Here is a 24209-nt window from a genome sequence, read left to right on the forward strand (position 1 = left end):
GTGAGGGACCACACGGGTAGCGCGATGCAATGCGCGGGGCATGCAGTCGGGGAATCGCGAGGAAGTTGCTATGACATGCGATTACGGAGTTGCGAGGAACCAGGCAGTCCAGGATTGCGAGGGACCACACGGGCAGCACGAGGCAGGGATTTGCAAGGAAGTTAAAGGAACAGTATTAGGGAGTTGCGAGGGACCACACGGGCAGCGCAAGGCAATACGCGGGTCTCGCGGTCAGGGAATCGCAGGAAGTTGTGAGGACCCACCATTAGGGAGTTGCGAGGAACAACGCAATCAAGGATTGTGAAGGGACCATACTGGGTTGGGCGCGAGGCAATGCCTAGAGCACACGGACAGGGGATCGTGAGGAGGAAGTAAGGACACATGATCAGGGAGTTGCGAGGAACCACGCAATCAAGGATTGCGAGGAGCCACATGGGCAATGGAGCGAGACAATGCATTGGGCATGTGGTCTGGGGATCGCGAGGTGGATGGGAGGGCATGCGATCAGGGAGTTGCGAGGAACCACGCAATCAGGATTTTGAGGTACCATGCCACGCGGGCTGGGGAGCGAGGCAAGCGGAGAGCACGCAGTCAGCAAATGTGAGGAGGAAGCAAGGACACGTGATCAGGGGGTGGCAAGGAACCACGCAACCAAGGATTGCAATGGACGAGGCGGGCTACGGCGCATGCGCAGAGGCAACAGGCAGTGCACGGGGGGAGTGCGAGGGGCTGCGCAGGTGAGGGTGCGAGAACGCACATGAAGCGAGGGTGGAGGTGGCTGGGGCTCACGTGTGAAGCGGGAGGGAAGGGTGTGGGAGGAGGGAAAGAAGTTCAGAGGAGCAAGCAAACTCCCAACTTCTTACCTGGCAGCCGCAGGCCGGAAGGTGAAACGTCCGTACTCGCAGTCTGCGCTGCAGATCCCTTTGTTGCCAAACACCTGCGTTGCTCAACACCGCTGCCTTGTCCTGCGAGGGCTTTGCCGCAGAGGGTCCTGAACCTCGGATTATATAATCTCGGTAGCATGGACGTAACAAATTTGTTACATGGAAAGTCAGGCAGCGTCTCCTTCGAGCCTGCATCACTCGACAACACGGCCTTGTCCTGCGACGGCATTAGTATATAGCCTTGTGATCGGGGTCAAGCTGTGTGTTTGTATTATTTACTTGAGTTTTATAAATTGCCAGCTAAAGGCAGTCGTTTCATAGTCAGTGGTCGAAGTGTATGAAAAAGTACACGAAACCACATCGCCAGGCCCCTTCCCACGCACATTACAACACAAGAAACAAATCTGCCTGCCGTTTAAGGAAATGTTCAGTGCAGTGCACTGAAGTGTAAGTTTCAACTGCTTCCTCCACTTTTATTTTAAATCAAAATCATTCCAGAACGATTTCTTTTTAAAATAAAAGTATATAAACAGTAAAACGTAAATTTAAAAAAAGTAGAGGAGCACCGCTCCCACCCACTTCGATCCCTGTCCATAGTCCCTAATGTTTCAGTTTCCATGACGGGGGAAGAACAGGAAACCACACATTGCAGTAAAGGGATTCAATGCAGTGCAGCCTTGTGTTTGTTTGGCAAACAGTATATTCCCCATGGCTGGAACCACAACAACTCAAAAAAAGCAATCGGCACAAAAGTCCATACTGGAGCGCTAGGGATTCATTACAGTGCAGTGATCTCAGGCACGCGTGCACCCAGGGCTCTTGTGTTGCAACCAAGGGGAGCAATGTAAGCAATCCGGACTGGAGACTAAATGTATTTGGACTCTTTCTGATTTGGAGGGGAGGGGGCTCATCATAGATGCCTTGTAGTATACATTTGGTTTTTCAGAAAAAACATCTTTTTACATCCATTGTGGAATTTTTTCTGTGAATGTTTAAACGCTACTGAAAATGGGGGTGAGATTAAATGTGCTCTACGTTTCTTAATGATTGTTCTAAACAGGATTTTCTACATTTGAGCACATTTGTCTGTCTGGCTAGCATTAATGAACAATTTCAAAGTTAGGGTCCCCTTGTTTAGTCCAACAATATCTATCCACTGAACTCCTTTCACTCAACTCGTTGTAATGGATCCTATGCAGAAACAGAACATGATTTACATGGAGAAAGCAACAGTGTCTAATCCCATACATGCACGCACGTAGTGCCCTTCCAATGAAATATGTCTGATTTCAGGAGCATAATGGATTGCTGGTTAGAGAAATTGGAATACTAAGGCTGGGGGAGCTGTTGCGCACCCGCCAAGATGGCTGCTCTTCATTAGAGCTCTGACACCCGGCCCTGTCAAGAAGCTGCAAGTTACCTCGTAATGATCTCTCCACAGCCGCAATCTCTACTGATGTGCCACTAAAGACACCAGTGACCCACCGGTCCTGGCCTGTCTTTCCTGCATGCCCGCTGTGCAGCGGGGCAAGCCCCCAAAATTACGGCTCGGCTCAAGCACGGAAGTGTGGGACAAACGCCTGAGCCACCTCCTACACCGACTCCGGGCCCCTATATCCTGCCGGGGTTCCTGCCCCCACGTCGGATGAACCATTAGAAAATTCCCCTCAACACTGGGAATGTGCCACTGAGAGGGCCCTCCATCTTGTGTGTCACCCCCAGAGGCGGACCTACAGCTGCTGCCGGCAGGCGTCCACTTCGCTTGCTGTGAGGGAGAGGGAAACGGAGACTGCAACCTGCCCGGGAGGGTAGCGGAGGATTGAGGCAGTTGGGTCTCTCTGGTGCGGGCACTGCTCCATCCTTGCCCACGCTGGGGGATCCCGGTGGTGGGCCTAGATCCTTGATGTGCAGGGCGACATTGGAGGAGGTGCGTGCTGGGTACTTCCGAGCCGCATAGAGACTCTTGTGCGGCACCCCACCGGGGCCTCTTCATTGCATGTGAGCCCATCGCGAGGGGCGTCCTAGACCACAGGGGCTGTTGCGCGCCCTCCTCTGGTGTTCCTGGACCCCATCTCGCTGCCTGGTCCTTTGGGGCCCCCTGGCGACCTAGCAGACTCCTGCGAGTCCTAAGCTTGCTTGGTGGGGCACGGGGCGTGTGCAGTCTGCCCACCCTGCGCCCTACAGTCATTTGCCTGCCAGGCCCCTGCCTTGGCCTCAGCTATTCGCCTGGTGGGCCCACCTAGACCTGCTCTCTTGGGCCGGTACTGGGGGGCGGACTCCTTCGTGGTGTGCGGACAGGCCATGCAGTTTGTACCCCTGACACGTAACATCCCGTGGTCACCGTCCACCAGCTATTTACCTGGCATCTGTTGCGGGGCTCGGCCACTCTGTGCAGCAGGGGCACTGGGACCCCCTGAGATGCTCTCAACCACAGCGGACTGCCCCGTTCCCTTGCGCAAGTTGACCAAGGGGAGCTCCAAAAAACAACGCTCCATTGACCAGTACACCAGATCCACCCTTAACCCTCCGGCGCCCAGCGGGGCTTCCTCCAACATGAACACAGATCCCTCAATGCCAGAATTCTCAGAAACTCAACGTCTGATGGCATGTATGCAGGAGGGTTTCGCTAAAGTACATCGTAAACTGGACGACATGACCAGCACAATAGACTCTATAAAATCCTTCAATGATAAAACTGACCAATGCGTGTCTGAGGCAGGGGTCTGGGTGGGCTCAGTAGAAGACAAGGTATCCACTATGAGAGGGGAACTAACAACCCTTACTAGGCGTGTACTCCAGGTCGAAAGGAAGAACGATTACCTGGAGTCGAGATCCAGACGCAACAACATTTGGATTGTCTGAGTCCCAGAGAGCAACTCAGAGTCCCTCCTGGAGCAGTGGATAAAAAATACCCTATTAGTGATACTGGGTAGCCCATTACTATCGCTGCAATTCGCCATCGAACGCGCTCACTGATCCCTGGCCCCCAAACCAAGACCTGGAGCCCCTCCACGCCCTATAATGCCCGCATACTCAATAACCGGGACTGGTAAGCCATACTGCATGCAGCTCGTCAACTGGGCGACTTGATGCTGGGTTCCAACCAAATTCATATCTATCCAAATTTTTCGGTGGCGGTTCAACAGGAGAGGAAATCTTTTCTATTGGGGAAGAAACAGCTCCGTGACAATAATATGAAATACGCAATGTTGTTCCCCGCCAAGCTGAGAATTGAATGGAACAACAAAACAGTCTTTTTCACGATGCCTAGCGAAGCCATGAAATTCTTGGACGAAACCCTACCAGCACCTGGAAACACTGACTAATCGTTTGACTCTGCGAATCATTGATAAGGCAGAGGTGCTGACTCTTCTTGTTTGCCCCAGCCTATGCTAACGAAAGATTATCACGCATACCGTAGAGGCCACGGCCAGACTGGGGGTCGGAATAATGACGGGCCCTCCCTCACCTCAACTTAATGTGCGGTGACTGCATCACCCCTCTGGGGTACAATTGTGAACAAAGTATACAAAGTTTGATCCTTATTGGTATTGTCCTAGTTTTGAACTAAAAGGCGGCCCGTGTGAGCCCGTGCCACAGTGACTCCAAGCGATGTTGCGTTTCAGGTTGGGAAGGTTCTCTATGGGTAAGCATCACCCCGATTGGTGGAGGGGGGCGGGGGGAGTTGGGGTGGATGGGAGGCTTTGAAGTAAAAATCAGTTAAAAAGCACTTGGAGCACACTATGGGACTCATTATGACCCTGCCGGTCCAGAAAGAACGGTGGCGCTAAAAATGCTGCCACCGTTCTTTCCGGACCGGCTGATTTAGAGTCCTGCAGGCGGGAGGTGTCACTCCCGTCAGGTCTGACCTGGCGGGAGTAACGCAACCCGCCTGCAGGCGCAAATGGAAACACTGGCTCCGTCATAGACGGAACCGGTGTTTCCATTGTCTCCATCCCCATGGAGTCCTGGGAATGGGGGCTTACAGAATTCCGCCTCCGGAATTCCCGGGTCACCGGGGTCGTAATGCCCTGGTGATTCCAGGAATCACAGAGGTGGAATGATAACATGGGTCCGGCAGTAGCCTGCCGGTTTTTCCGGCACGGTTACCACCGGACTCGTAATGAGGCCCTATGTCTGCAACTAGGAGGCGAGTGGGTGCGGAAGGAGGTGATGGATTGCGAAGTCAACAATACTATGGCCCGGGAAGGGGAAACACCACAATATTGACGTTGAAATGAGGGACATAACATGCCTTAGTTGGAATGTGCTCGGATTGGGGAACCCAATTAAGTGCCGGAAAATACAGCTCTATTGTGAAAGGCACAAAGCCAATATATTATTCCTGCAGGAAACTCACGCCCTCTCCGGATCTTGAGAGGTTTGCCAGAAACTCGGGTGGGAATCGTTATTATACCTCTTATTCCTCTCAATCCAGGGGGGTTATTAATAGGGCCAGCTTGCAGGGAGGGACGTTCTACTTATGAATATGTATGCCCTGAACATAGACCACCCACAATTTTATACTGAAGTGATAAGACGAGCTTGCCCATTACCCCCCTCATCCCCATACTCTGATTGATCTGAAACTCGATAGATCCTCAAACTCCCAATTGACTCTCACAAAGATCCGACCAGGTTATCAAGGAAGGTATTCAGTCCCTGGGGCTGGTGGACGTTTGGAGAACTTTACATATTGATGCCCGCTCATATTCCTTTTACTCCTGAGTCCTCGACTCTTCCTCCCGCATTTACATGTGGCTCCTATCAGACACGCTACTAGGGGGTTCTCCATTACACAATTGTTTCCCCGCACTTACTCCGACCATTGCCCCGTCAGCATCACCCTAAGACTGTCAACACTTTCCAAGTACCGTACCAATTGGCGGTTTAAACCCTCAGCACTTCTAGACACATCCAACTGTTTTTTGAGACAAAATGTAGGATCGGTGACCTCTCCCGACGTGGTTTGGGAAACCTTTAAGGTCTACATTATAGGGATTGCAATGGCCTCGGAGTTTAGCGTCCTAAAGGTGATCCAGCGTAGCGTGGAGCAGTGCAAGAACGACCTGACAGCACTGGAACAGGGTATAATATACACTATCCCAAATCAAGGAAGCACTGGACATCTTTAGAACTCATGCCGATAGGGAAGTGAAGTTCTTTTAAACCCCCCTGCTAGCCAGAAAATATGGAGAAGGGGATAGACCGGGCAAGCTGCTAACCCACATGGAGCGCAGCGCAAACGGTGGTAGGTGCATTCCCCTCATTACTGACACATCCGGAAACACGGTCCACACACTCATTGCCATCAATGGAATCTTCACCCAGTTTTACACCGATCTCTACTCCAACAAGGACACATGCACTGTCGAGAAAATCGACACATTCCTTGATGCCCTCCCACTCAGTCAACTCTCTCTTCTCTGAGACAAGAGATTTGCTGGAACTCCTGATAACACTATCGGAGATAAATCAGGCAAGTGACAGTCTGCCAACTGGCAGGGCCCCAGTCACTGATGGCCCCTCGGCTGAACTATATAAGCAGTTTAAAGGGACACTCGCCCCTTACCGATTGCAAGTGTGGCAAGAATCCCTGATGTCGCAAGTACTCCCTGGCAGCATGCGGGAAGCAGTGATCAAGGTACTGCTGAAGTCGGGCAAATCAGCTGATCCGTGTGGCTCCTACCGCCCTCTATCATTAATTAACACTGATGTTAAGGTGTTTGCAAAGATTTTGGCTACTCGACTGATGTCAGCGATGCCATATATTATCCATCTGGATCAAGCAAGATTTATTCCGGGGAGGTCAACAGCATTGAACCTAAGACAGCTATTTAAAATACTGGCCCGCATCAACCCCAATGTTCAGGCGATAGCTGCCACGCTCGATATTCAAAAAGCTTTTGAATCTGTGTCTTGGCAGTTCATGTATACTCTATTGGTGAAATGCGGATTTGGTCCACAATTCCTCAAGGCGGTGCGCCTTCTTTATACTGCACCGTTGGCTAGGGATAGCACGAACGGGATTACCTGTTCACAATTCAAGATAGGGAGGAGCACCCGCCAAGGCTGCCCCTTCTCCCCCCTAATATTTGCTATTATTGTAGAGGCACGAGAGGGTGCGATCCGCCTTAGACATAGTCACTGAGTGATACGGGATACGAATAGCTGGAGACCCACAAATAATTTTCCTTTACGCGGATGACACACTGCTGTATGTCCGTAATCCTGATATACATCCGGCACCCATTATGCAAGATGTCCTATTATTTGGGGAGGTTGCAGGTCTCTGGGTGAACTGTGCAAAATTAGAACTCTTCGCCCTCATTGATGCAACTCCTCCCCCTTCGGAGCGGCTAGGCTTGAAATGGGCCCCTGAGTTCATACGCTACTTGGGGGTGACAGTGACGCGCAACTACCCCACGTTGCACGATTACAATTATACCAGCTTTATGACCCAGCTGCGGGGCAAGCTCACGACATGGTCAAACCTACCCATCATGATTGCGGGCAAAATAGCGCTACTAAAGATGATTGTACTACCTAAGCTCCTATACCTTTTTCTCAATATACCTCTATGGCCTGGATGGATCTTTTTTCATGAGCTGAACAGTAAGATCTTAAAATTTGTTTGGCACTCAGGTGCAGTTTGGCTTAACTGGGACACATTAACCCAATCACACGAGAAGGGGGGACTTGCGGCACCGAACCTCCAGCAATACTTGATGGCCGCACAGGCACAATTTGCAAATGCTTGGTTCGGGGATGGCACTCCTCACCCCCACGTACAATTGGAGAGACACTCGGCAGGACCAGAGACCTCAGTTCGTTGGTTTTCCCAATGGGCTTCGCAGACGACTGCAGATTTGACCCTGCCAGTGTCACCGCACTGGCATGGTGCAAAATATGGGCAGAGGTCGGTGTCCCAAATCTCTATCACAAAAACCTTCCTCTCTGGAACTGCGTTCCCTCACTCCCACGCTCAGATACTGGCTCCCGGAAAATCTGGTCACAACACAGATATCATATGGTGGGTTCCCTGTATATATAGGGTAACTTTGTTCAGGCTGCCGAGATACCAGGTTTGAGACGGGGAAGAACCTCTCAGTGGCTGCACTACGCTGGCCTGTGGAAAGTATATAAGAAGCTTTGGCCTACGTTCCCGGCAGAACCTGACAGCGACCCTCTCCTTGTGTTCGTCCTATATGCACATGACACCCGTAGCCATGTGTCTACCCTATACCAACTGATCCAGACCCACTCAAACATCCTCCCTGTAAGACATGTGACAAGTGGGCATCAGACCTCCAACTTGAGATTAACGGTGTCCACTGGAGTGAAATGTGCTCCCAGATACCTAGGGTATCGTGTAACTCCCGATTTCCTTTCACCCAACTAAAGGTGCAGCACAGATACCACTACACTCTGAGCCGGTTTTATTTTCAGGCGAGGGGACCAGTGCATGCCCACGCTGCAGATCTCCAAATGGTAGATATCTCCACATGATTTGTGACTGCCCGTATTAACCCTCTTTTGGAAAGATGTATGTACAATGTTATCAGAGATGATATGTGAGCCTGTCAATCCCACCCCCCTGATGTGTCTATTTCATATCCCTGATCCCCCCCCCAAACCTGCTACAAGTACATTTGTGAAATTGTGTCTACTGTTGGCAAAACGTATTTTCTTGCGGTGGACAAACGCACAATCCCCTAATAAGGAACACTGATTGAGGGATGTGGTGTGGGCAAATGACAGGGAGGAACAATGGCTACGGATGCAACCGCTCACGGCATAAGGGCATATGGGCTCCGCCGAGACTATACTTGTTACGGATTGAGTCCGGACCAGGCGACTCCTCTGCACCCCATCCCCTGTAACTTTCATGCCCCCCGGCGGTACCTCCTCTACTGTTGCTAATATCTTGTTGTAATGTGACAATGTGATTCCAAGAGAGTTAGTAAAGAAAGTGTAAAATAAAAATGAATACGAAGGCTGCTATGCAAGCGGGGAGCTTGCAAGCCGAGACATGAAGTGAAAGCATTGGGTAGTCACTTAAATGGCAAATCTACAATATTAAGTATTTGCAAAGACAATAGGTCAATTTGTAAATGTGGAAGGTATGCTCTTTTTTTGGTTCCTTGTGGCCATACTAAATGTTGCAATTCTCCTGCAACAGATGCATGCTTGTGCCATTGTACAGAAGAATGCCTCCAGAGTAATTTGAACATACTTTTTCTTCTTTTGTTTTTATGCAGGAGCAGGAACATCTAAAAAAATTGCAAAAAGAATCGCTGCCAGCAAATTACTTGAAAAGCTTAAAATGGTAACTGACGACAGCATTGATAATGCAAAAGTAAGTTTTGGACATGCCTTGACACAAGTGAAACCATGCAGGATCTGGCAAAAGCCCAAGTAAAGGGTGTTTTTTTATTGTTCAATATTAGCAGTGACTAGTGCATTTGCTTTTCTTTGACATAGGGTGCTAGTTCAATTCTATTTTTCTGTTGTTGAGAGATCTGTTAGCGGGGATTTTCAGAAGTTGCACAAGTTTTTGATTCTGAGAGCCCTAACCTTGTGGTTAAGCTAGGGGTTTTCACACTTAACCCAAGCACACCCTATATGGTTAGTGTAGGCTGATCAGTAAGGCTTAGATTTCAGAGATCATCTGTTTCGTGTATAGGTACAATTAACAGGGCATAGAGACTGTCAAGTGCTGGAGGGCCACATAGATGCATACGCATATACTATTAGGGCAAAACACAAATGCAAATAAAAATCAAGGACACTATAAAGTACGCACACAATAACATGCACACATGTATGCACAATAAGTGCCCTCAATGGTGGAAATCACACAACACTACATTTATACACAATTTCAAGCACCAATGCAAAGCATAAACACTGCTGTTTTAAGTAAAGTAGTGAAAAGAAACATGGTTGGTCAAATAAACAATATGCCATCTAAATTAGAAGCCTGTTACCTTAAAAACTTAAGAAGTCTTTCCTTAGCCGGATAATTCATGTCCCAATGTTCTAATGCAGTAGTTGACAGGTAAGTACGTAGGTAGGGGTCTAGGAGGTCCAAATGTTCTCCTGCAGCAAGACTTGGCTAAAGCCAACCAGTAGGTTTTTACAACAGGAAAAGCACACATTGAGTAGAAAATCAGTTTTCTAAATGGAAGGGGATAACTGCCATTTCCAGGTCCCTGAGGGAGCCCCCATGAAGGAAATCCCATGAGGACTCCACTGCCCACAGTCAGGCAAGTGTAGTTATTAGGGATTGGACTACATCTCTATGGAATTGCTATAAGTGCGGCACACAAAGGTGTAAATACACTCAGCCCGATTTACAAAAATACCACCCCAAGTAAGTAGGAATCGCTGGGGATCAACTACTCGCGCTAGTCCAGGCACACAAAGCACTGACCCGGAATTTAAGGCTGGATCTTGCAAGAGTGCATTATTTTACTCTAGGGTTTCCACCCTCAGGGGACAGGAAGGCAGCCAAATAGCAAGATGGCACAAAAGTCTTGTTCAGTGAAGAGCAGCCATTTTGAGTGTCCGGCCATCAAAATGGCAGATCAACAAAATAAATCTTCTAATCCTTGGTATTCCCCAGATCTTAAAACTCTTAAACGATTTTATCGCTGGAAAGAAACTCTCTTGAGGAAAACAAGGAACACCTCTCTACTATAGGAAGCATCTGAAGCCCATACAGTCTACAAGAAATCCATTTTCAATGCTAGATCAGCCTTTTTTCTAAATCAGATTAACTCACCCATTAATAAGCCTGCCAAATGATTTTCAGTAGTAAACACTTTTATCAACCCTCGCTCCCTTTTCCAAGCTTTGGAAGATTGTGTACTTATACTTCAGTGTACTTGGCTAACCAATGTAATACTTTTTGATTGAAAATATCCAACATCTTCCTCAGAGCCGCCATTGTTTTCTGCATTAAACGTCAATTTACTTTTACACAGGTTTTCCATTAATTAGTTTCCTGACTGACTGACTGAGTTTGCTCCCTTTTCAGTAATGTGATGAATCCGATGGACTCATTACCGTTTTCCAGATGGTGACCTCCCATGTGGCTAGGGGACGGCAGCTGCTACCTGATCCTGACCCCTGGGGGTGGCTGTATGAGGAAGGATCACATGGAGTGAGACAACCTCCGGGGAGATGCCCTGTGTCCATCGGGTGAGATGCAGTAGCCCCCTTTCCCTTTTCAGGATGAATTCAACATTGTAACAATCTAATGACTTAGTGTGATATCTTTCCTTTCACCCATAGAGTATAGTGGAAAGCATTGGTCATATCTCAAAGGCCAACTACCTGACCCTGCAAAATTATGAAAGACACTTTTTCCAGCTGCACATAATCTTCTTACAAACATAGTTTGCCTTCTCAATTTCAAAGGTTTATACAATATTCTCTGAAAGCGACTATTGATCCCACAATCCCCACAACACTGGGACGAAGAAGAGCAGAGGCCAAAACCGATATAAAAAGGAAGAAAGACTTGAGAAGAGTGAGAGAGGCCCTTCCTGGAGAACCTGGCTGCTGAATTAGCGTTGCAGAAGGGAAAGAACTGTGGACTGCTGTTTAAGCCAGAGTAGAGGGGAACCCTTGCACCCCAGCTGCCAATGCAGAACCAAGGAGTGCTGGAGGAGCCAAGAGGATCAGTCTGGCCCCTCCCGAAAGAAGGTGACCACATGGGCCTTAGCAGCATGCTACAGCCCAAAGTTGACTGCCGGCTTTTTCAAAGAAAGGGAAGCCAGGGAGAGAGATTCCCATGCATGCTGCAGCAGGAGCAGTGCACGAGAAGACGTTGAACCCCACGATGAGGTTCACAAACACAAGGCACATGGACAGGTGTGGCGGAATGGAGAAGGCCACCGGGACAGTAGGAGGAAGGCCGCGTGCAAGCAAGTAGGGTCGTGCAGACGCTGGGAGACGCACCGGAGCTCCTGGATGTTGGGCAGCTCGAAGAGATAGCATTCTCCAATCCGGACCAAAAAGGAAAGCCGGTGTGTGACCGTGGAGCTGCGCAGGATTCTGAAACAACATCAGCACACTCCAAAGTGGAAAGCGGGTGAAGGAACCACACTGTAGAGGCGTGAGCAGAACCAGAGATGCTGGAAGAAACCGGTGAGTCTACCCAAAGCAGCTGGGGATCCCGGGGAGTTCCTCTTAGGTATGATGTTCGTAATTTAGGATACATTTTCCTGACCTGTGTCAACCCCAGAACATTTTGCTTGAACTTGGTCATTATTTTACCTTGTCCCTAGGTGAGTGGGAATCTTTTTCCCCTCTCACCTAGTATTTTACTCTTTTTTTTTTTTTTATGGATGACCTTTTCATGGCTCTCCATAGTGTATAGTTGAAGTTATAGTTTCCTACAAGGCTGGGTTGCCCCTTTGGGCTCCACTGTTAATTTCTCTTTCATATACTTGGGTGAACTACTGTTTCCAATTAGTAAAGAGGGACTTTCATCCCCTTTACTGTTTGTATAAGTGGGCCAACACACCCCCCTTATGTGGAGTGCTGAGGGATACAATGTATCCACTTTCTTGTGGGGGGGGTGTGTGGCTGTCCTAATTGGATAGCCAGCTCACCCCTTGCTGTAAAATGCTGGGAGAGGATGCAGAAGTTGTGCTGTAGTTCCTGATAAAAACTCTGAATCTGGAAACTGCTGACAAGTTGACCACTGGAGCTGAAACTGAAGAGAAAGATGAAGAAAAGATGGCTGTAGCGATTTCCAGTGTCCAGAAAGGGTGCTGTGTAACCGGAGCCTGCTGTAACCCTTACTGCCAATCGACCTGGGGGTCCCGAACACGACGACTCCTACCCAGAGGCTTGTGAGATCCACTAGTCTCAAGAAGACCTACATTTTGAGCCATCACACGACGTGCTGCAACCTTGCTGGGCTGTAATACCCTGGGATCTTGAGCCATTGTGCGGTGCATAGGCTTCCGAATTCCGAGACTTGATTTGATTCCCAGAAGTCCCCTCACCAGAGTGCTGGACCGAGTGAGTGACGAGGATCTCACAGATGATATTCAGTCTTCTTTTGGCACCTGAAAAGGGTTCCATAACCACAGAGCTGCATCCGGCCACAAAGAAACTCTTGCTTGGAGCCTTCCACGTTGATCCCTGCTTCAAAATTCCATCCAGTGTCCTGTCTTGAGTTTTCATGACTAGGAATTCATCGACTGGGGTTTTGGCTGCAGATCCTGAAGTCCTCCTGCTGCAAACTCTTCTTCTGTGCTGGGGTATTACCTACCTTAAGCCTTGTGTGATTCCTGTGTAGCTTTTGGGGAGTTCATGTGATTGGGAGTGCTGTCATAGAGTGCACCCAGGCCCACTGCTGGAATCCTTCTAGGTGTCTTCTCTGAAGTGCCTGGAACCTAACTAACTCAGGAACTCTAACCTTTCCTGCAACTGAACCCTATCTCAGCTGGCCCCTAGACCACTAGGGGCCCTCTTTTGCCTCTGAGAGAACTCATGCAATAGACTAGGGAAGGACTGGATAAGAAAAGGATTCTGTCTTGAAAAGTAATACAAGTGTTTACAAGTTGGTTGTGAAAGAGTTGGTTGGTAACTGTCCCTCTGAGATAAGAGCAGTTACAAAAGTTCTTACTTTCCTTCTGAATGTGTTTTTCCATTCTTAAAAGTATATAGGGCTAATTGTACTTGCCTGTGAATTGGTTGCTCCTCTTCCCGAAATGTTATGCTGCTGACTTTACTTTACTATTTCTATTAGGAAATGAATGGATAAGTTACCCAACTGGGTCGTGCTTCTCCTAACTTGCTGTATAGCTTGTTTAGAATAAGTCTGCCTTGGGTCTTACTTAACTTGAATAGCAGTGTGCGATTCTATTGTGGGTTTTACTAACCTTGGTCTTCCTTGTGCCATCCTAAAATAAGTGGGAGTGTTGGCAAGGGAGCAAGCCCATCCCATCCCCTTAGGCGCTTTAAGGCAGGGCAAACCCCATTGAAAGAACTATAATAGACCAGGTTGCAAGGGGGGCATCCTAAAAGTCCCCACACAATCCTAATATTGTATGCAATCCATAGTCAAAGCATAGGGCCTGCACAGCCATGCAGTATTTAGTGTTAGACACAGGCCGCAAGCCTGAAGGAGAATTCTGGAAAAGCCCAAGCGCTGATGAGAGAGGCCCACGCTGTTGACTTCCACTAAACCCTTCTTTGTTTTAAAGTTGTTCCCAATAAGTTTGTTCTAAAAAGAATGTGCCCTGCAAGGCCACGAGACAGAACTGGCCGCCTTGGTGTACGTGTTATCACAAACAGGCCAGAGCAGGCCTCCGACCCCCACCCAGCCAACTATGAGTTATAACCCCTGCAACTGGCCTAGTCACGAGACCCCTGAATTCCAAGAAACCAGTTGACCCCAGACCACCGGCCATAAACCAATTAACCATAAAGATCTGAAAGTATGGTCGTCCCACCTTTATTTCATAATGACATGGTTTGTAGTGCGAGGTACAGGGAGGGATACATTATAGTTCAAAAGGGAGGGTGGAAGCCTTGGGAGCTGATGACTCGATCAGGAATGAATGAAGTGTGTGTGGGTCGGTTTAACTTTGAGACTCCCCCTGTGCCAGTCTTCGAGCCTGCCAGGTGCACTGTAGAATGATAGAGTAGCATTGTTCACAAATGTAGGAGATGATGAGCCCAGCAGAACCCTTGTGATGGAAGATGGACGGACTGGGACCAATGACCTGGCATCCCCTATGGAGCAGGCCGGCCACGTATGGGGTTGCACCAACCAGCCTTGCAGGTTTTCACTGTATACGATGACATCACCTACAACGATGTGTCCCCTTATAAGATTCTGCTTGTACACTTTTTGACAGAACGCTCCATGGCAGCAGAGTTCTTTGCTGATGCACCTATTTTTGTAGAAATAAATGATTATCCTTGTAAGAGTTTCTTGGGCCTTTTTCCCTAGCGGGTTGTATTTTTTTCTGGTGTGAGCGTTTAGGGGCATGCCTTCATTTGGTGACCCCTGACGTGATTCAAGTGCCCCACCGTGCCTGCGGAGGCTCCAGGACACTTTTCCAGAGAGGCCGCCCACCTACAGCGACAAGTCCGGAAAAAAACACATATTCTCGATTGGTTTTACAAGAGCCGTCTCTGCAGAATTCCTGCCTGCTCGTTGGAGTGGGGCACAGCTCAGAGGAGAGTGCAGGCTGGTATTATTGGGACCACGTGATGGAGGAGTTCGGGTGAACACGCACATGTGCTTATATTTTTGCAAGTGATAACAAGAAGGAGACTGGTATATGGGAAAGTGTGAAGTTTGTGAGCACGCAGAAAGTGAGGCTGTTGGTGTGGTGTGGCTGTGGTTTGTGTTGTTTTTATTATTGTTTTTTAAGAAGATTATTAAGGAAAGGAAAACGGAATGGTAGGGGGCCTTCCTGAGTGAGGGGAGAAGGTGATACCATGTATATTGTGTAACAGAGGAAAATAAAAACAAGTAGAAGTCCTGCATAATTAGTGGGCTAGGGAATATTAGCTGTTCTTATTTTAGCTTGTTTTGTTAGTGTTTATATTGTGTCAGGTGGAGGCCATGAGGCGGTGTGTTGTGTAAGTAGTAGTGTGTTTTGAGTGTGTGGGATGAAAAGGAGAGGCGAGGGGGAGTATTTTCGATTTTTTTGTTTGTTTTTTTGACAGGGATGAAGGACTGACTTTTTTCACAGGCAGCATGCGCGGCATGCTAGCGAAGGAGTAAGAGCAGTAAGGCGCAAGGACTATTATAATGGGAGGAGACACTCATAAAGTATATTTATAATGCCCTGCCACTATATCATGACAGAATCAAGAAGTAGCACAAGCAATGGGCAGTGGAAACAGGAGGAAGGGGTGCCCCACTCATGGCCAGAGCAGGGCTTCCATAATAAAGGTATTGCAGAACACATGTATGTTAATACTAACCTGACTTATGTGTCCACCACGACGACACCCCCTCCCGCCCACATGCATCCCCTCCCGATGTCCTTGTACATGCTGATATCAATATAGGAGACCTAAAAGTAGCACTTGCACCGGCACAAACAGAATTGACCAGATTCTGGGCAGCACAGAGCGAAGTAAATACCGACAAACCAGCAGAGCAAGGATTAGTTGGGTGGAAAACAGTTCTGAAGAGATATCACAGCCATAAAGACTGTGCATATAGAGAAAGAAGGGGGCGAGCGGGCGGACATCTTAGGCTACGGGAATTTGATCTTGCAGGGACAGTGGACAAGACAGGTGGAGTACAATTGTTGTTTGTGGATGATAAGGAAGAGGGGGCAGGAGGCAGAGCAAGCGCCTGAACACACTCCCCAGGTGGACAGTTTTTGGGATGTTAGGTTAAGGAGCAGGTTTGGCCAGATGGCAGTAGCAAAGAAAAAAGGAAGTGGAAAAAGGACTGGCCGGGGTAGGGCACAGATGCCCCTTATACATAAGGGGCCTGGCAGGCCGCAGTAGTTTCCATGGGCGCAGGGGGATACAAATAATTGGATAAAGGCCCTCCCGCCCCTCACGTGCGGTAAGTGGATTTATGCATTCAAAAGCAGACAGCTGGGGTACCCCTGGCGGTGCGCCACATGAAGCGTTTATTGGTAGCGACTATTGGAGACCAGGCTGGGGATGTGTGGGTAAAAGCAAGATACCCGGGAGTGAATTTGAGAAATGATGCACATGGTGGAGCATTGTTTAACAAGGTTTGGACACAGATATGAGACGCATTCCCTGAAACACCTGACCTACAGTCGATAATGCATTGTACTATGGGCGATTATGAAGACCACACAGTTCATTCTGAAGGTTCAGGAGATGTGGAGAGCGGAGACGGGCGACACGTGGGACTGGTCAATACCCTTTTTCTACTTTGTTAAAAAGGGCCTGCCTAAAAAAGTGCTAAAAGTACTAGACATTGAGGCGAGGGGGTGGGCCGAAATACAGAGCATAATAATACACCATTGTAAGAGGATAAAAGAGCAAGACAAGGAAACGGCCCAGAGGCGGCAAGCAGAGGAAGCAAAACTAGTACAAAACAAATTAGCTGAAATTGCTGTTGAGGTGTCTGTTTCAGCAAGAGTGCAGATGGAGGTGGCAGGAAAGGCCCAAAAGTTTGCAAACAGTAAATAGCTGCGGTGTGGTCAGAAGGAGGGCAAGGATACTGGGGAGGGGTTGCACAGTACCATGGCCCACAGTGGCAACAAGGAGGACAGCAACAAGAGAGAGGTGGGTTCTGAGGAGAAAGGGGAGGGTTTATTGGAGAAATGGGACCCAGAGGGAGAGGAATCGGGCCTTCACAATGTTGGAACTGTGGAAAGTGGATGTATTTTTCAAGAGAATGCAGGAGCAGACCAAAGATGGGGTATAACTACGGCCCATAAACCCTGGGACCCCTACAAGGGCTGATGCCCATGTTAGGCAAGATTGTATGCAGTACCCTTTGGGTGCACTACAACAACCCTTACTACAGGTAATAGGAAATCCACCCTTTGGTATAAGCTTGTACTAGACAGTTTGGAAGCTTGTTGAGCAGCCAGGCATATCTCAAGAGGGGTCAATGTCAGCTGTAGGGGAGTTACACAGACGTTCACAGTGACAAGTATTCAAATAAACACTTACGCACAAGGTTTCTTGAATAAACAATTATTAATGTATTTATCAGTCAGTTAGGGTATGCCTTCTTCAGAAGAGAGCAATATAACAGTAACACTCAAATATACTTCATAAAATACACACTCTTAATATTTCCAAATCAGTAAGTACCCTTTTGGGATGGCCCACAGACACAACTTACACCCTCAGGTGACTTCAGTAGTTAGGGTGCTGGGGATATTAATATATCACTGTTGCATTTAGAATCAATTCAGAGTAAGTCAAAGGAAAAGGTTATTAGAACAAAACAAGAGACAACAAATATTCTTAAGCAGGCAAATTCCTTCAGATCCCTCAATAAGAGTCATTCAGTGAAACAGGCTAAGCCAAAGTCAATGGGCAAAAGTCTATATGACCTGAAGCATTTCTTTGTTGGTAAGTTGAAAAATATTTGCACAATGTCTTAGAAGTCTTTGAAAAAAATCTATGTAGGGCCACAAGCTGCTAGACGTGTGAATAGTAGAAGACGCAAGTAACTCTACAGCAAGATGTAAGTTCTCTCAGACGTTTTACAGTACATTTGTATTGATGAAAAAGTGCAGCTGATTACTTCTGTTCCTGGGCAGCTCTGCAGATCTCACTGTTCCTGGGCCTCAGTCGTGGGGACAAGAAGGAGGACTTCTGGGGACTTCTCCACTGCAATGGGACAGTCCCCGTTCGCAACCGGCAATCTTCAAATCAGTGGCTGTTTGGTATTTCAGCACCTCATGTTTACCGCAAATAGCAACACTGCAGTTCCTGGCTAACAAGATGGGCTTTCTTTGCTTCTGGGGTCCCGCACTCTTAAGGAGGCTCAGGCTCGGTCAGTCCTGCTTCCTGGGAGTCCGGAGGATCTTCATGGAGCTCTTGGCCAGCTTAAAAGCAACGCACACAATCTGGTGTTCCTCTCCCTGGTGTTTCGGTTTCCAGCAGCAACTCTGTGGAAATTCAACCAGCTCCATGAGAATGTCCAGGTGGCTTACTTTGGAGTTGATTGGTCCCACCAACTCAAGGGGAGAAGTTGTCCTTGCAGGGGCTTCTCTGTCGATACGAATTTGGAGTTTCAGCACAGCAGCAGGGCTTCACTGGGCAAACCAATGGTCCAGGAGTTGCAGCAAGCGTTCTACTTCGGTTCCTTTTATTCAGTTCTCTCCCATTCATTCCAGTCTACCTGTCAGTCACCCAGCAGGGCGGCTGTCCTTGCTGGACAGTCAGCCGGCCAATCACTACAGAGTGCATTTGGGTCTCCTAGGAGACTAAGCACAGGGAGTTTCGGGCACCTCCCTCACCTCTGCCCACCACAGCCACCCTGGAGCCAGAGGCGGGCTTCACTCGTGAATCCCGCCAAAGGCAAAGCGAACAATGGCACCAAACCTGATTTGGCGCGCAGAGTAAATCTCAAGAAGAACCTTACTACAAAGAAATGGCGAAAAAAGACGACTAGGGCCATTTTGACAAAAAAGGCTTCCTTGGATGCTTTACCGTGGCTGCGAACACAGCCCGCTGGAAATACACACCACAGTAGTTAAACGTAAACCACTGCCACCAGCCATTCAGTGAGAAAAGGGTAACATAAAAATGTTACATGAGAAGCTAGACAAAGGGGAAACTGGAAACCCATCCAGCACCCTATTGTAAGATAGTGTGTGCTGGGTCTAGAAAGTTACAAATGTAAGTAAAGTCAATTTCACTTTACTGCTCTGGAAACAGTAGTTTATCCCAGAGAGGTATCTAAACCTTGGGAAACCTGAAAGACTTCCCTGTGTCACTGCACTGAAGGTGCTGTGTGACACAATGTAAAAGATGATGCCTATGGAGTTTTTCAGACTCCACAACCAAAAGAAACACAGTCTACCAAATCACATTAAAATACATGAGAAAGTGGGAAAAAGGGTCTCACTCTCTCCAGGTTAAAAAAATCAAGTCCTCAAAATCCAGCAAAGTTGCTGGGGGTCTCTAAGGTAGAGGGAATTAGCACATTTTTGAGAATTCTCCCTAACACTCGCCCCCCTCCACCCCCGAGACTAAGGGACAGGAGGATTTAATCCACCCATGGATGAATCTTCTTACTCCAGTCGGTCATATTTTCTGGAGAGACCATCAGCATTTTGGTAATTACACCCTAACCTGTGTTCAATGGTAAAATCAAACCCCTGTAGGCTGATTGACCATCTTAACAATTTAGGATTCTCCCTCTTCATCTGCATTAACCATCTCAAGGCTTGGTGGTCTGTTTGAATCACAAAAGTACATCCATACAAATATGGTCTAAACTTCTTCAAAGACCGCACAATAGCAAAAGATTCACGTTCTATGGTTGCCCACCTTATTTCAGGGTCCTTCAGTTTTCTACAGATGAAGCAGATTGGGTGTCCCCTGCCTTTCTCATCCAGCTTACTCAGAACTGCACCTATACCTGTATTGGAAGCATCTATCTTTACAATAAAGGATTCGTTGTAGTCAGGAGCTCTTAAGACTGGAGCTTGACAAAGGTCTTTCTTAAGTCCTTCAAATGCCTTAGTGCACTCCTCATTCCACCTGACCTTCTTGGGGAATTTGAGTGAGGAGATCACATTCAAGGGAGAAGCTATGGTCCTATAGTTTTCAATGAAGTTCCTATAGTAACCTGTGAGACCTAGAAAGGCTCTCACTTGGGTTTGAGTAGTAGGGGTGGCCCAGTCCTGTACAGTTTGTACCTTGCTAGGCAATTGCCTTATTTCACCTCCTCCTACCTCATGTCCAAGGTAGACCACTTTACTCTGACCAATTTGACATTTACTTGCCTCTATGGTCAGATGGGCCTGTAGTACATATCCTAAGTGATCAGTATGTTCCTTCCAAGTAGGGCTGAACACTGCAATGTCATCCAAGTATGCCATGCATAAGTCCTCCATCCCATTCAGAACATGATTCACCATCCTTTGGAAAGTAGCTGGTGCATTCCTTAATCCAAAAGGCATAACCTTAAACTGGTAGAGGCTTCCTGGGGTTGGAAATGCAGTTTTCTCCTTGGCATGGTCTGTCAGAGCTATTTGCCAATATCCTGAGGTTAGGTCAAATGTACTGAAGTACTTGGCTGACCCAAGTTTGTCTACCAGTTCATCTGTCCTAGGTAAAGGATGGGGATCAATCGTGGTGACTGCATTAAGAGCTCTATAGTCCACACAGAATCTCAACTCCTTGGATCCTGCCTTTGGTACTAGCACAACTGGACTAGACCATGGACTTGTAGATGGCTCTATTACCCCAAGATCAAGCATCTTGTTGACCTCTTGTATGTGGGTTCTTACAGGGTCTGACATCCTGTAACCTCTGCTTTTAACAGGTAAACAGTCACCAGTGAGAATCGAATGCTGGCCCCAAGGGTTCAATCCTGGTGAGAGTGAAAACAGAGGGGCAAACTGATTTACACCACGGTAGTTAAACATAAACCACTGGTACCAGCCATTCAGTGGGAAACAAACATTTTACATGAGAAGTTAGACAAAGGGGATACTAGGTAACCCCTTCAGCACCCTATTGTAAGATAGTGTGTGCTGGGTCTAGAAAGTTACAAATGTAAGTAAAGTCAATTTCCCTTTACTGCTCTGGGAAACAGTAGTTTATCCCAGAGAAGGTATCTAAACCTTGGGAAATCTGAAAGACTTCCCTGTGTCACTGCACTGAATGTAAAACATGATGCCTATAGAGTTTGTCAGACTCCACACCCCAAAGAGAAACAGTCTACCAAATCACATTAAAATACATGAGAGAGTGGGGAAAAAGGGTCTCACTCTCTCCAGGTTAAAAAAAGAAAGTCCTCAAAATCCAGAAAAGTTGCTGGGGGTCTCTAAGTTAGAGGGAATTGGCACATTTCTGAGAAGTCTCCCTAACAGCCCAGACGTCTATACCCTACGAGATACACCAGGCCTACACCCAGTTACCTCTGCAGATACCTGGCCCACCAGTGAAACAGCACAAGACAGTACTTCAGCATCAACACCAACACACCTTCCACCAGGGGAATGGCACAAACCCCTTCAGTGGAGCACCAAATGGTGCAGTCGTTCCCTTTCAAGCCTTGGTAGGGGGAAACCCCTTTTCGTTTCCTGGGACAAACACATATCTTGACTAGGACAGCCCACAGAGAACTCGTGTGTCCAGTCCTGCCAATGACCTCCTACCCTGAAGAGGAATCCTTGGGAGGGGCAGAGATGGGGAACAAGCAATTCATTTGTATGGTCGATTCAGGTGCACCAAAATCGTGCATCAGTGAGGGGGACTTCCCACTATCGGGCAAAACTATAGACACACAGGGCTTTTCTGGGGCTATTTCTATGGTTCTATACACTAAAGAGTTGGACATAAAGGTAAGAGGGAGGGTGGTGCATGCTCCCTTACTGTATTCTGAAAGTTCTTCTGCCAACCTGTTGGGCAGGGATCACAGAATTGTTTGTGCCACGCCAGAATGTGCACAATGAAAGATATGGTAGTAATACATGTAATGGAACGGGAGGCAGTGGTCCGTGGTATACCAGTAGACCCAGACATGTTTATATACGGAATAACAGTACTTGTAGAGGCGGTGCCGCAAATTGCCAATAGCTGGTGGAGAGTGCCGACAGATTTAATCTTTCGCCCTGTGGTGTCCCCGAAGTTGGCAGAGGGCACAATATTTTTCCTAGACCTGCAAGGGTTGTGTCGGCTAAGAGAATGGTCGTACTAGGGACAGACAGGGATGGGTGCAAGTGGCGGACAGTACTTTGCATTGACCCCACTATACCTCTGAAGGAGGAGACGGATGCAGAATTGTTTGGAAATAATGACAGTGATTGTGAAATAATACTAGAGATTTGTATCCCCTGCAAAATTATGATACAATATTGAAGAGTGCAATGCCCCCTGATAGCCGTTGTGGCACTGCCCCCCTCATTGAAGCAGACAAGAGGCATATCCCGGGGTGGTGCGCCTCGAGGCAGGTGAATACGAAACACTGATTATGGAAATATTGCTAATGCCTTACTCGGCCCAAGCAGCGGAGCTCATAGTGCTCGGGTTGTATTTTGTTCTTGTGTGAGCGTTTAGGGGCGTGCCTTCAAGAGTTATTGTTTGCCTTAGTCTGTGTTCCACTGATAAAATAGTTTATTACAACATTAGGTCTTACCTAGTATAACTGTTCCATGAATTTGTGTTCCACTATTCAGAAAAGTATCCTTGTAAAACTGGGTTGTGCCTCCCCTGAATCTGCTTAGAACATTTCCAAAATAGTCACAGGATCCATTACTTACCTCGAAATACTGCTGTCTTTCTTAAAAGTGTAATAGAGTTTTACTGTCCCTGATTTGCTTATTGCATTCTACAATAGTTGGTGTAAGTAGCTTAAGGCCCCTCCAGAAAGTATAGGAGTTGATTTACTAACTCTGAACTGAGTTCTAAAAAGTAAGGTTACCAGGAATACTTGTAGCAGAGTTGGTTTGTTATGCGATTTCATAACTGTCACTGCATGACTGACAGGTTCTACTACCCTTGAAATACTGACTGTATAAAAAAAGTATATACCCTGGTTTTTCTCCCCATGAATAGCTGATTGCATACTGAATGTGTTATAGGTTTGACATACCTTGACTACTGATTGTTTTCTTAATAAGGTTATACTTTGGGTTGTATCCCTTAAGTATTGGATTCAGGCTTTAGAAGCCTTTTCTTGAAACCGACTTACCTGCAACTCAGATGTATGATGCTTGTAGTTTCTTTGTCGCGTCTTAGTAGAGTAGATTGGTGAAAAACCAAATACCGATAAATCAAATCTTTGTACATATACCCATTAAAGACAGACGCCAAAGTTTGATTTTATGGTGTCACCATTTAATTATCCAGTGTGTGTGCCCCTTAAGTATTGAGTTGTTTTTTTTATAATTGTGTACATATATAATGTGATCGTGCTCATTTACCCAAATTTCATCTCGGCCTACTTGTATTTAAATGAACCATTTATTTTTACAATACATAGGGCCTCATTATGAGTCCGGCGGTAACCGAGGCGGTAAAACCGCCTGGTTACCGCCGGACTCATATTACCATTCCATCTCCGTGACTCCCTGGAATTCCGGAGGCGGAGTGGTGTTAATCCCCATTGCCAATGGGGATGGGGATCATGGAAACACCGGCACCATCTTGTGATGGTGCTGGTGTTTCCTCGTCCGCCTGCAGGCGGGCGGTGTTAAACCCGTCAGGTCAGACCTGGCGGGTTTGACGCCTCCGCCTGCAGGAGTTGTGATCGCCCAGCATGGAAACAATGGTGGCGGCGGGTTTACCGCCACTGTTGTTTCCATACCGGGCGAGTTATAATGAGGCCCATAGTGTTTCAGTGTTTCTTTGGACTATATGTATGCAACAGTTTCTTTGTACTGATTCTACAGCCCTGTCTCCCTCCTAAGATCAGCCTGGCTGCTCTGTCTACACTACCAAATACTCTGGTGGTTCAGCCTTATACTAAGAGTGGAGTTTTGTACTGTCTCAGTTGTATGCTTTTTTTTTTTTATTGTCATTTTTTTATTTTCACACCTTTTGACATAAGTTTTTTTATAAAGTTAATACAAAATCAACATTTATCATATAAAATCAATGTAACAGCGTACAATAATTTCATTAACATTATACAATCAGTAGTTCATACAT

At 47.4% G+C, this 24209-nt stretch overlaps 1 protein-coding gene across 2 annotated transcripts in view; it reads left to right on the forward strand.

Moving 5' to 3' along the window:
• PRKRA (protein activator of interferon induced protein kinase EIF2AK2) overlaps positions 1–24209 on the forward strand; it is a 700997-nt gene that overhangs the window by 532422 nt on the left and 144366 nt on the right. For both annotated transcript variants that reach the window (XM_069616107.1, XM_069616108.1), the window contains one exon: positions 9146–9243. In XM_069616107.1, the coding sequence (XP_069472208.1) occupies positions 9146–9243 (98 nt within the window). The remainder of the gene's footprint in view (positions 1–9145; positions 9244–24209) is intronic.

This window comes from Ambystoma mexicanum, chromosome 9 (assembly GCF_040938575.1).
Source record: "Ambystoma mexicanum isolate Mex_15411 chromosome 9, UKY_AmexF1_1, whole genome shotgun sequence".
In the NCBI taxonomy this organism is placed as follows: Eukaryota; Metazoa; Chordata; class Amphibia; order Caudata; family Ambystomatidae; genus Ambystoma; species Ambystoma mexicanum.